Source organism: Numida meleagris, chromosome 5, assembly GCF_002078875.1.
Source record: "Numida meleagris isolate 19003 breed g44 Domestic line chromosome 5, NumMel1.0, whole genome shotgun sequence".
Lineage (NCBI taxonomy): Eukaryota > Metazoa > Chordata > Aves > Galliformes > Numididae > Numida > Numida meleagris.
This window is the reverse complement of record NC_034413.1, coordinates 5,193,838-5,206,109: the sequence shown is the minus strand read 5'-3', so window position 1 is coordinate 5,206,109 and position 12,272 is coordinate 5,193,838. Positions and strand designations below refer to the sequence as shown.

Genomic DNA, 12,272 nt, shown 5'->3' with positions numbered 1-12,272 from the left:
AACACGTTTTGTATAAGCAAAAGACTTTCAGTGTACAGGTACATGATGAGTTTGAAGTACTTCACAGAGGCTTGAGCATAAATCAGTGTTCACGCTATTACATAGCTCCTTGTGCTCATCTATTTTAGCCTCCTTAGGAACTTAAATGATGGCATGATTCATTTTTCTTACACTGGGTCCTGTACCAAGTCACTTCCCTAGTGCTCTCACAGTAAAACAGGAACAATCAGGAGTTTTTCTGCAGGTATCTACCATCAGATGGTACAGCCTGGTTACATACGCTAACCATAGCTCTGTGCTGCCTCCTGCAAACATCTCCAAACCTTGAGACCCTGTGCACTTAGTTCCTACTTTTCTTTGTGAAAGCACAGTGCAGCAAACTCCTTTTAAATAAATTCCGTTTAGATCTGTGCTGACTTCTGTGTCTCATGTAAGTGCTTGTATTTCATGATTAAACGAATGCAGTCTGGTTTACTATTAAATGTGTTAAACTGAAAGCTAGGAATAAATGTGCATTCTTGGAACAGCAGTCTGAATTGCGAATGAGTTTCAAGGAGAGTATAGTGTTTAAAAATAAGTATGTGTTTAAAAATACAGTTGGTTGTTGTCTGGAGATTTTAAAGGAGAAACTAAGTCCTTGTGAGTAAGGTGTGGGTGGATGATTGTTCTCTTTATCTTGGGATGTTATGTGAGTCTGTTCTTGAAAATGTTTACATATTTACCCTGGGATCTAAGCTATCTAACTTGCCTACATGTAAACTGGAGAAACTTTCCCTCCTTGGAGCTAATATTAAACTTACTGGAATAGAAAAACCTCAGATTTCCCACACAGATATTGTTTTTAAAGACTTAAAAGAAATTTCAGAATTTTAGTTTGCCACGTTATTAAGCTTTCCAGGTACTACACTGCTGTTAGAAACTCTAAATGAATATCAGCATCTTGTTACCATCAAATGCTTTTTCACATTGATACTGTCTTACTGACTTGCATCAAACAATGGCTTGAATGCATGTGGAGATGAGTACCTTTTGCAGATGATGAAGCTGGTAGTGTTGCCTTCCTGTTTGCTTTTATACTTTTTCTGTGGTTCATTGGCATGTGTATCTATGTACAAATAAAAAAAAAAAGTTGTGAAATGAATAGTATCTGGGTGGGTGTGACAGGGAACTGGGGCTGAAAGTTAACATCTGCTTGGTCTTCTTGGAGCTACTTTACCAGCTTAATGACCTGCATTTAATTGCACTATGACTGTGTAAAATTTCAATTAAGCTATGAATTCCGGTGGATAGTAGGAGAACCAGATCTCTGTTAGACAGAATTATGTTGCTGAAATCAGTCTTACAGGTTTTTTTTTTTCTGAAATAACCAGGAAGGATAAGGAGTAGAACTATAAACAGGAGGAATCATTTGGTCAGTTAATTAAAATAGCTACTTATTAGCAAGCAAAGATCGAACAGCTTACGTATCTTACTTTTGTTGTGGGCATCATAGCATGTTTTCTATCTGAGTGGGGAAGCAGAAAGAATGACATGCTGGATTGATTGTCCAGATGAGTTTACTACAAAATATGATATTTTTTTTTCCAGCTACTGATCTTCTTTTGGCATGGAATCCCATTTGCCTGGGCCTGGTGGAAGGAGTCATTGGTAAAGTTCAGCTTCATACAGGTATGTGGCATTTTATTTTATACTGTTAATTCAATTTGTTTTAAAGGCACTGATACTACAGATAGCCCATTTGAGTTACACAGTTCTATGTAGTGTTCTCTGCAATGATGTAGTACTTCCCAGCTACATGAACTTGTCAAAGTGTTTATATTTTAGTTGCAGTATGCAAATTCCTCTTTCCGGTGCGTGTATTTTGTTTTGTCATTGTCTTGTAAAAACAGAGAACTGCATCCACAAAGAATAGAAGTCAGTACCTGGAGTTCCACCTGAGGCTGGCTCCCTGTGAGATGCACTCATTTATATTTTTGCGTGCTTTTTTAATAATGCTGCTAAGTGTTTTTTAATGAATGATGTTTTTTCAATATCTGAAAATGTGATTTTTGTCAGCTGAGTGCATTAAGAGTGGTTACTACTTTGGAACAGTACTATTTAAAAGTAAAAGGAACATCTGGAAACTTGTTAACACTGGTTTACTATATCAAAAATAACTAGAAAGGATCTTTTACCAGTAGAGCTCTGGATGTCTGCTTACTGTCAGGTAGAAAAGCTAGCCATAAACTTCATTTACTATGTGCTGTCCTTTTTGTAAACGCTTAGACCATGCATCTCATGTTGTTCTTGAATAGATCATCAATACAGGTAAAGTTTCAAGTGTGTTCCGGGATACCAGGATGGATTAAGTGCTGAAATGGATCAGATGTTTGTCACACAGGAACAGCTGAGTCAAGATAGCAGTGGCACACTAGCAATAGAGGAAGAAAGAAAACGGGCTGTAAGGGTATGATGGATTTAGTTCGGGGAAGTGGCTGGCTCCATGGTTACTGTAACTGCTAGGTCTCTCTTCTGAGAGAATAGTTCAGAGCCTATCTCTTTTCATTAAGCTTTTGGCCATTTCCTCTTTCCAGTTGCATCGCTTCGTCTTTGAGTTCTACCTGATATTGTTCTGTCCTCCTTCTGCAGATCTGTTCAGCAGTTCTTTCTGATCTGATGATACGAGGTGGTTCAGACTCTGCCTTTCTCTGACACTCTCTTCTCATCCAGGCAGTGTGTGCTGTCCACAATAAATGGATGAATGATTGCTGAACTCCAGTAATGACCTCTTTTCTGCTGTGGGAAAATGCTTCATGCTTGCTTTTGACGTGCTTGTGTTTGTTAATAAAGTATTTTTGTACACAAAGGCCTTCTCCCTTCTCTTTAGGGATTCTCATATAAAAGCCTTTCAAGGAGAAGACCTTGATATGTGCTTTCTGAAAGTTCTCCTGTATCATGGCAACTGAATATGCTTGTGTGTATTTCTGCTTATGAAAGCTACATTGAAACTCTCCCCTGCATGTGACATTTGTTAAAGTGCCAGCTTCCTGTTGTCAGGTAAATTAAGGTTATCAGGTAGTATGCCTGATATCTGGTGGTCTTTCCATATGTTTTTTACAGCTGCTGTATCAACTATGCTCATCCAGGCGCTGCATCCAGTTGCTGCTTAGGCAAGTGCTAGCGTTTTGTTTCTTCTTTGCCTTTTTTAAAATAACACATAAAGTGCTTATAGACCTTTCTTCTTGTACATGCTGAGGCATTTAATGATACAGCTGTCTTCTGGACAGACACTGAGAGTCCTCACTGGGCTGCAGTCATAATAAGAGAGTGGACTGAAATGGCCTAAGTAGGTCTTTTAAAACCAATTATTGTCAATCAACTCTCACTTGATTATGTTCAGGTATAGTTCTGTGTAGTCCTCCAGCTGAATCATCTAACACTGTAACAGTAACTGTCTTCATTACTTATTTGTGTATCAATCTTTGTCACCTGGAAACTTTATCAGTAAGAATTGTATAAATATTTAAGTGCTGGACCATTATCTCCATACTCTTACCGAGTATTGGGCTGTGCAAGCTGGATGAAATGCTTTTCTGCCAAACCTCATTTGTGTCAGCAGGATCAGGAGAACTTGTTGCTCTGATTTCTTCCCTTTTTCTTTTCCCTGTCCCCTCCACCGGGACAAGAAGGATCAGAAAACTTATTTTGAACTTCTTCTGGATAATTAGATTCCTTTATGGGATTGTCCTGCTCAGCATCTTATTGGCGAATACTGTTAACTTTAAATACTTTCTTTAGAATTGAAGTTGCTGCCAGTATGCTACTAAGTTCTCAGTAAACCCAAAGCCCATATTCAGTTGGTCTTGGACATAGATCCTTATATGTTCTTGAAAGATCTACTTAATGCAAGTGAGCTGGAGTAGTCCTAAAATGACCTTGAAATAACCTGAAACTGCAGGGATGTTCCAAATTTAGCGTTGGAAACTGCCAAATTGCTGTAACTAGGGATGAGATTTAATTTACTCTAAATCTTGCTGGCTTTATTGCTGGCGTAGCACAGGAGAATTTGTAGGAAAGCTTTATTGGCAGGGAAGCAGTCTTGTGGGAAACCAGCCAATATTGCATTGTTGCCTTTTTAAAAAATCTTTAAAGAATTTTTTACTTGAGAGAATCAATTGTATGTCTGGACATAACTGTATGCTCATTTGAGATAAAATCTACTTAAGCTATATTTTGCTTCTTCCCCAGTACTGAAGTTTCTTAAACAATAAGATGGGTTTTTTTAAGGAAAAAGAACTAAAGGAATATGTGAATACTGGGATGTGGTCTCTCTTAGACTCTGGCCTAGCCGAGATGACTTATGAGAAAATATGGATTAAAAATAAGAATACAAATGGGAAGGAGTTCAGGATATACTGTGAAGATAACATGAAATGTAACATTGCACATCTTCTTGGCGTACATCATTAGAATAGTGTGTGCATGTGCTTGCCTCTGTATGGGAAGAACATTGTTGTGTAAACATGCTATCAATTACGGAACATTAATGATGCTTTGTCATCCAATTAGTTTGTGTACATACAAAATATAACCATTCAAATTCCTTTAGCTGAAATTCCAACACATAGCTAGAAAGACAGGATTTTTTTAGTAGTGAAAGTGGATACCACTGAAGTGGTAACGGTGGCCTGGAATCAAACTGTTAGTTGAAATTGATTGATGTGCTTTAGCAATTTTGCTTTCCTTCACTTTGTTAGAATAACTTTGGCTTCTGACTATTGAAGTTACTGCTAGTAATACTGTATGCTAGTCCTGTTGTTTTTTTTTTTTAGTGGTGCAAGTTCCCTTGTAAAAACTCTAATGAGTTTTGATTAGAGGCTAGTTAATCAAACATTGATTAGAATATGCTCAGAGTTGATGGCAGATATCTGACTATAACCAATGCTGGACCTCTTAGTCAATGCCAGTCAAATTCCACTTAACTCCAGATTGCAACCACATCTTTCTCTTATTTTGTGGTTGAAATGCAGTTTAATGTATGTACCCTGATCGGTTTGCTTTTCTTATGTGGGTTGATGAAGACCTGAGTTAAAAGTTACTGTCAAGTTTCCTTAGACTCTGTAAGCAAAAAGGAAGTGAAATACTTCCCTCCCTTTCCCCAGGAAAGGAAAGCTTTTTTGTTGCCATGCCACTGAGTCCTGTGGTTCAGCATCTGAAATATTTTCAGTGAAATGCAGCTGCTGCTGCCTGGAACTTACTCCAATCAACAACTTAAAATGTTTTCTTGGCTTTCATCTAATCTTCTTCAACTAGCAAATAGAAAGTGATACCATAGTACTTTTTGTTAAAGTGAAAACACTTGCAGAAAGTGTCGTTGGTAGTAAATTTATGCACAGTTTAAGACTAATTACTGCTAAAATGCACTCGGGAAACTAAATGCTAGACTGGGAAGCATTAGAAAATAAGTTAAACAGCAACAGTGTGCTGGCAGTAAGGCAAAAACAGAGCTAAATTCCTCTTTCAGTGAGGAATGAGAGGTAATAGCCTACTTTAGATACAGTGCTTTACATCAGTTGCTGCTGCTAGCTCTGCCATAGTTCATAATACAGTTTTAAAAAGAAACAAAAACAAGCCATGAGATCTTGGTGGATGACCTAACACATGCAGCTTATGGAAGCACGTGTGCCTATAGTGTTCTTCTGTATGTATGATATTATCTGCCCTATGTCGGACGTAAGCAGTCTTCTTAATCAAAAAGCTTTACAGAATTACCTCTTCAAACAGCGGAAGCACTACTCTTATCTAGACATTATTGGCAATTACAGGAAGCTTCTGTGGCTGTTGCTGAAGCTTTTACTTTAGGGCATTTTTTTATCTGCATATTTGGTTCTTGACTGTTTTCTTTTGGTCTGCCAGGGAACTCCTGTTGTTTTTCTTTTTTAACATTCTTTGGCTCTGGCTGTAATACAAATGGAGTTTTGAAATGAATGCCAGGATAACCATGTCCTTTTTAAAACATGCCCTCAAAGGAAACAGAACTCACTTGCCTGTATTGGGTTCTTGTTTGCTGCTATCAAGGTTCGTTAATATGAGGTACTTCTTTTTTGTAATGGTGTCATTCTGATTATTTTGCTTGAGATTTAGATGGTATCCTTTCCTTACAAATCTATTTCATTTGTTGACATACTGATCTCTTCATAGGTTTGCACTGTGTGGCTAAACTTCTTCAGTCTGGAGAAGAGGAGGCTCAGGGGAGACCTCATCGCTCTCTATAACTACCTGAAGGGAGGTTGTAGTGAGCTGGGGGTCAGCCTCTTCTCTCTTGTAACTAGTGACAGGACGAGGGGGAATGGCCTCAAGTTGCGCCAGGGGAGATTTAGGCTGGACATTAGGAAACACTACTTTTCTGAAAGAGTGGTCAGGTGCTGGAACGGGCTGCCCAGGGAGGTGGTGGAGTCACCATCCCTGGAGGTGTTCAAGAAACGTTTAGATATGGCGTTGGGAGACATGGTTTAGTGGGGTTATTGGTGGTAGGTGGATGCTTGGACTGGATGATCTTGTAGGTCTTTTCCAACCTAGCTAATTCTATGATTCTATGATTCTGTAAGGGGGAATAAATGAGAGCATAGTGTTCGGTGAGAATGTCTGGATGCTGTATTTTCTACCACCTTGTTAAGCTTGAATTGAACTGGATTAGCAGAAACCTGGTTGTTTTGCCTACTGGAAAGCAACATAGAAAACCTAGAGCTCCTTTGCAGACAGAAGGGTAGAGACCTTTATCTGTTGATGCTGTTTTTAACAAGAATTCTTTTTTTAAAGAATTTGCTTGCAGTCACTTTAGTCTTCTCAGCCTGTCGCATAGTACTTCTCTTGTTTTCCCCAGTTTTCATTTATTATGTTCACTGTTATGCGGTGTCAAGTTGGAGGCAGCGGTGGTTGCTGTCAGTCATATTGCTTGTATGTGCACTAAGCAGCTCTTCCAGCACCTGCTGTCAGTAAGGATAACTGTCTTGCTGATGTCTAGTCTCATTCTCGTGTCCATTTATCCATTGACCATCAATAGTGCAGTTAACTTTTTTTTTAGGAGGCTGTGCTTATGTGACAGTGCAGAAACACGTGGTCTGACCTCCTAGCTTCCCCTGTTTGAGCAGGCTGACATCCTGAGTTCCCTCCCAACCTGAACCACCTCTATGATCTCCCAGAGGTTATGGTTTTGCTTCTGTGTTCAGGAAGTAGTGCAGAAATGCTCGTGGAAGTTGGCGTGATTGAACAAGCAGTGCATGACTTCATATCCTCCTTCTCTAATTGTCTTAGCACATTTGTAGTTTTGGGAAACTAATTTATAGAAGCGTAATGCTTCTTGTATTACAGACTTATATTATTCTAAAGATAGTGATACAGAATTGAAACAGTGGATTGTCATAATGCATAGTAGTGTGTTTACAGTGATTTTCTTTAGAAGAACAAACTGTCTGCTTTGGGCAGAAACAGCAATTCAGTCTTCAGTGTTATTGGAAAGATGCTTTTTAACTTTGAAGCTTTGATTCTATGCTGAAAGCACATTGAGAACTCTGAGTTTACAGTAACAACATGTTTTCCTATCTTTTCTTGCTTTCCTGAAGAACTCGGAGGCTTAAATTGGCAGATAGACTTTGCGTTTGCTATAAAGCTTCCAAAAATATTTTCAAATACAGAATATATATTTTTTTCAAAGCATAATACCATGATTTGTCAATTGTGGAAGCATATTAGTCTATGGTAGCAAGCTTTTAATGCTTGTGTAGGACCTCTCCAGTTAAACTTGGGTGGGAGAAATAGTGAGTATACATCTTGAAGCCTCTTCCATATTTTAACAAGTGTTTTACTTCTCAAAGGCCAGCATACAACTAGGCTGCTACTCATGTAGCCAAGGAAGCTACTGTGCAGGCATTGGTCAGTGGTGGCAAACAGATTAACAAACATTCTCTGTTCACTTAAGTGATGAAGCTGCAGCTGCAAGTGTTGTAGACAGAACGTGAATGCTGAATGAAGATATTAATAACAGCTGGATTTAGTTCATTAATTTCAATACCATTTAAATGGATGTACTTCAGGAGTAATGTGAAGCTTTTAACATGTGTGAGCTTCTTATGATAAGTCCATTTTGGTTCACCAGTTCTTGAAATGTATGAGTCTTGTAAACAGAAGTTACCTGTGTTTGTCTCCTGTTACTGTTTTCTGCACAAGATAAGGTATGAAGGGAAAATCATAGTTTGCTGCCTGGTGAGCTGCAACTGTTTGTTTCAAGTTGAGCTGCCACCTAGGATGCTGGGAATGTCCATCATCTTAGAGATAACTTTACCTTTGATAGAAGCCTATGAAAGGGTCTCACTTCTTCATTGATAGCAGCTGGGCTATCTCTTTGTTTGAATAAATAATCTTTTCCAAGTGATCATTTATTCTTGTTGTCACATTTTGATCACAGCAAATCATCATTCCTTGGATTCTTCTGGTCAGATAACTCCTGCAGGGGGTTTTACACTGTGAGGAAAAACTTGACAAATTAGTCCAAGTAAATGACTTTACAGTAAGCCTTTACTAATCTTTCTCCAGATTTACCATGGTGGCTACTTTTAATTCGTCAGAAAGCATTGATTGGCAAACTTCCAGGAGACCACGAGGTATACAAAATAACAAAGGTTGCAGTGATTCCGCTTTCTGAAACAGAGCCTCAGGATCTGGAGTTGGAGGTATGAGTATCTTCAATAAATTACGACTCCTTTTTTTTCTTTTTTAAAAAAAACCAAACGTGTCTTCTGACCACCCCTTGAGAGTGAAGGTGGCAGGATTTTCAGTAAAGCCTAGCAAGTTACAGTGATGCACACTGACTGTGGTTAGAAGGCTGTTGGGAGAATGACTGTCTTCGGGCTTTGGGCTTTCTGTGAGGGTTTGGGGTTGTAGCAGCTTGCAGTAGTCTCTCAAGGGGCTGTGTGACAGAATGAAAATAGTTACTGAAGTGGAAGGAATACCATGGGTTCTCAAACTGAAAGTCCCCAAGTCTGTGGACTTTGTAGACTTCAATTAAAATTTCCTTGGATTTTACTGAGTATCTATATATTGGCTTTAATTCAATACCATTATTACTTAGCTTTGTAAAAAGCACCATTTTGGAATAAACAAGCCGGAGAAGATAACACAGTCTCCAGATGACTCAAAATTTCTGCTGAAGACTCTTACACAAATTAAATCAAATGTATCTGCTCCAAATAAAAAGAAGGTAAGGCTTTTCACTGATATTTTTTTCCTTCCAAAATGTTTATTTAGTTACTCAGGGTTATGATGGATGAGTAATCAAGTAGAGTAGTAAGACCTGGAAAGAGAACCAGTAGGCCTAGACTGTATATCTACCTCGTCTTGAAGTTTGACTTTATTTTTATTACTTCACTGTTGCTCTTCTCTTTTTATATTCTATAAGTATGTAATTGCTGAGCATTTCCTAATGAAATGCCTTCTTACCAGTATTTGTTTCTAGTGGGATTCTAAACTTCTGCAAGTTGCTCTGCATAAATAGCTACTATCATGGGGCTAGACAAACTTTGGCACGCAGTTTCTCAGAGAATCTCATACTATCTTGGGGAAAAAACAAAACTCAATAAACTAAACAATTCTGATGTTGTGGTTTGGATTTGAAAAATCTAAAGAGTATTAGGATAGAAGAGGTAGATGCAATCAGTAATTCAATTTAGAAACTCTTCAGGTGGGAAATCATTGCTTGAATGTCAACTCAATATTTTTGAGCGTGATTGCTCTAGATGTCCTTGATTTAAAAAAAAAAAGTACTTCTGTGATGCATGATATTTCTGGAGATGCTTGTGCTAGTCTCTCCTAGGAATTTTAAGATCCTGTTTGTCAGTGAGAAAATGTTTCACAAGTTTAGAAGTGGTGTTTTGCAAATGTGGGTAGAATCTTTTTGCAATAAGACAACATGAAGCCATTACTTTCCTTTCAGATTAAAGAAAGCAAAGAGAAAGAGAGGTTGGAGAAGAGGTTATTGGAGGAATTATTCAAAATGTTCATGGATTCAGATTCTTTTTACTACAGCCTTACCTATGATCTCACGAATTCTGTTCAAAGACAGAGTACGTGTGAGAAAATGGACTTGCCACTCTGGCGAAAAGTAAGTGGTCTACATTGTGAACTGCACACATAATGGAATATGTGCTGGTCAAAACTGACTTATCACACCCACTGGTAGTATAGTCTACAGTAACTGAAGATCTTGCCCTGTTACTGGATTCAATGCATGAGAATGAAATAAAAGTTTCCAGCAGCATGCTTTGAATTGAGCTGTTATATTCAAAAGTAGTGAACTCTAAACTTGTATGTGCTGTTGTAGTCAATAACATTGATGGCTTTGCCAGAGGTATTTCTCAATACTTCTGTTGCAAAAAAAAAAAGCCTCTTTTGTTTTAAACAGGTTGATGACAGATTCTTTTGGAACAAACACATGATTGAAGATCTTATAATCACTGATGTAAGTTATTTCTAACAATAGCTCTGTTCTATAAGTACTACTTCTTTTTTTTAAATTTTAGTTGCAATGTTTATTTAAGAAGTTGACTTAAAAACATGCTTAGACAGGTCATGATCAGGGCTGCACCTTCTGCAGCTGACTTCCTAGGCAGCTGATGCTCCCTTCTTCCCCCAGCCAACCTTCAGTTAGCCTGTGTCCACTGCTAGTTAACAAACTCACCTTAGATGGCTTTTTTTAATAAAGTGATGCAGATTAACCTGTGATATGCCAGTTTGTGCTGATTTGTGAAAGCAAACTGAAGATCTATTCCAAAGTTTTCTTATTTGAATGACAGAATGATTTTTACCTTTTGAAGTGGAGAATACTGCTTTTCTCCTTGAACAGGGTAGCTGATCAGCATAAGAGTAGTATGGAACAAGTTATTCTGAACTTCTTTTCAGAGTAGATAAAACTAATGAGGCTTCTTGGCAAATGAACAATATCAGAGAGACATAATAGTAACTATTTACTTTTTTTTTTTTCCAGCATGTGATCTCTGGTCATTCTGAATTAACCTCCTAGATAAATCAGTGAACAGTAACTACATATATTTGAGGTTAGGCCAAGTCCTAGGTTCTTTTAAAGATGGAAGCAGACACTCTACCATTATGTCTTGTATCTGTCTTTATTAATAAATTTCTGCTGTGCCTTGTTTTTTCTTGCTTCATTTCCACAGGAGGAATCTTAAGTTCCTTTCTTTATGTTAATCCTAATTTAAAAACCCTATAACAGGGAAAAATGCTGATACCTTTTTCAGAAATAAGACAAGAATATGACAAAAGCTACTTTAAAACTTGAAGGGAATGTGAAGCAACTGTTTATAAATGAGAAATGAGAGAAATAATTATAGACGATGTAGAACCAACAGAAATGTAATGCTTCTTGTAACCTTCAGAATACCGAAGTGGACTTCTGGATTTTGCCCATCATACAAGGATTTGTGCAAATTGAAGAACTTGTAGTCAACTATAGTGAATCTTCTGATGATGAGAAGAGCAGTCCTGAAACACCTCCTCAGGAATCAACCTGTGTAGATGACATTCATCCAACATTCCTCGTGGTGCTTATTTCACGACGGAGCCGGCACAGAGCTGGTAAAGTAATGTACCCTTCTCTACTTAGAGGAGAGCAGTTACTAAGACTAAGCTTCAGAAGTCTCCTCTTGTGCATGAAGTGTAGCCTTGAGAGTGATAGTTTTGAGAAGAATTTCCATCTTGATAAAGAATGCTTAAATTAGAAACTTACAACTCTATCCTGATAAGCTAGGAAAAACTCTTACCATTGATCATTGGTTTTGCCTGGAATTTCTTTATTTGTATTTATTTTTAGAGTTTGGATGGAAAGGTGAAAAAGCAATAATGTAGGAGTTAGCCATTTTAATACTTAAAATGTGAACTGATCATTCTTCTTCTTCCTAGGAATGCGGTATAAGCGACGAGGTGTTGATAAAAATGGAAATGTGGCAAATTATGTTGAGACAGAGCAACTGATTCATGTTCATAATCATACTCTTTCGTTTGTACAAACAAGAGGCTCTGTGCCTGTTTTTTGGAGCCAAGTTGGATATAGATATAACCCACGGCCCCGTCTGGACAAGAGTGAGTTTTTGAGTGGAATAATTCAAGATCAGAATTCCCCCCACACCACCCTGCTCTTAACTCAAAGGCAAAAGAAAGCAAACTTGAATGTGTTTTTTCAAATAAAATATAGTAGTAGAACAACAGTGTTGGAACTGATGGAA

At 37.9% G+C, this 12,272-nt stretch overlaps 1 protein-coding gene across 1 annotated transcript in view; it reads left to right on the top strand.

Annotated features, from left to right (window-relative positions):
* Nucleotides 1-12,272, top strand: part of INPP5F (inositol polyphosphate-5-phosphatase F) — a 39,133-nt gene that overhangs the window by 13,201 nt on the left and 13,660 nt on the right. The window contains exons 2-8 of the mRNA XM_021399474.1: nucleotides 1,588-1,668; nucleotides 8,572-8,708; nucleotides 9,107-9,235; nucleotides 9,968-10,135; nucleotides 10,436-10,492; nucleotides 11,427-11,625; nucleotides 11,950-12,129. Of these exons, the coding sequence (XP_021255149.1) occupies nucleotides 1,588-1,668; nucleotides 8,572-8,708; nucleotides 9,107-9,235; nucleotides 9,968-10,135; nucleotides 10,436-10,492; nucleotides 11,427-11,625; nucleotides 11,950-12,129 (951 nt within the window). The remainder of the gene's footprint in view (nucleotides 1-1,587; nucleotides 1,669-8,571; nucleotides 8,709-9,106; nucleotides 9,236-9,967; nucleotides 10,136-10,435; nucleotides 10,493-11,426; nucleotides 11,626-11,949; nucleotides 12,130-12,272) is intronic.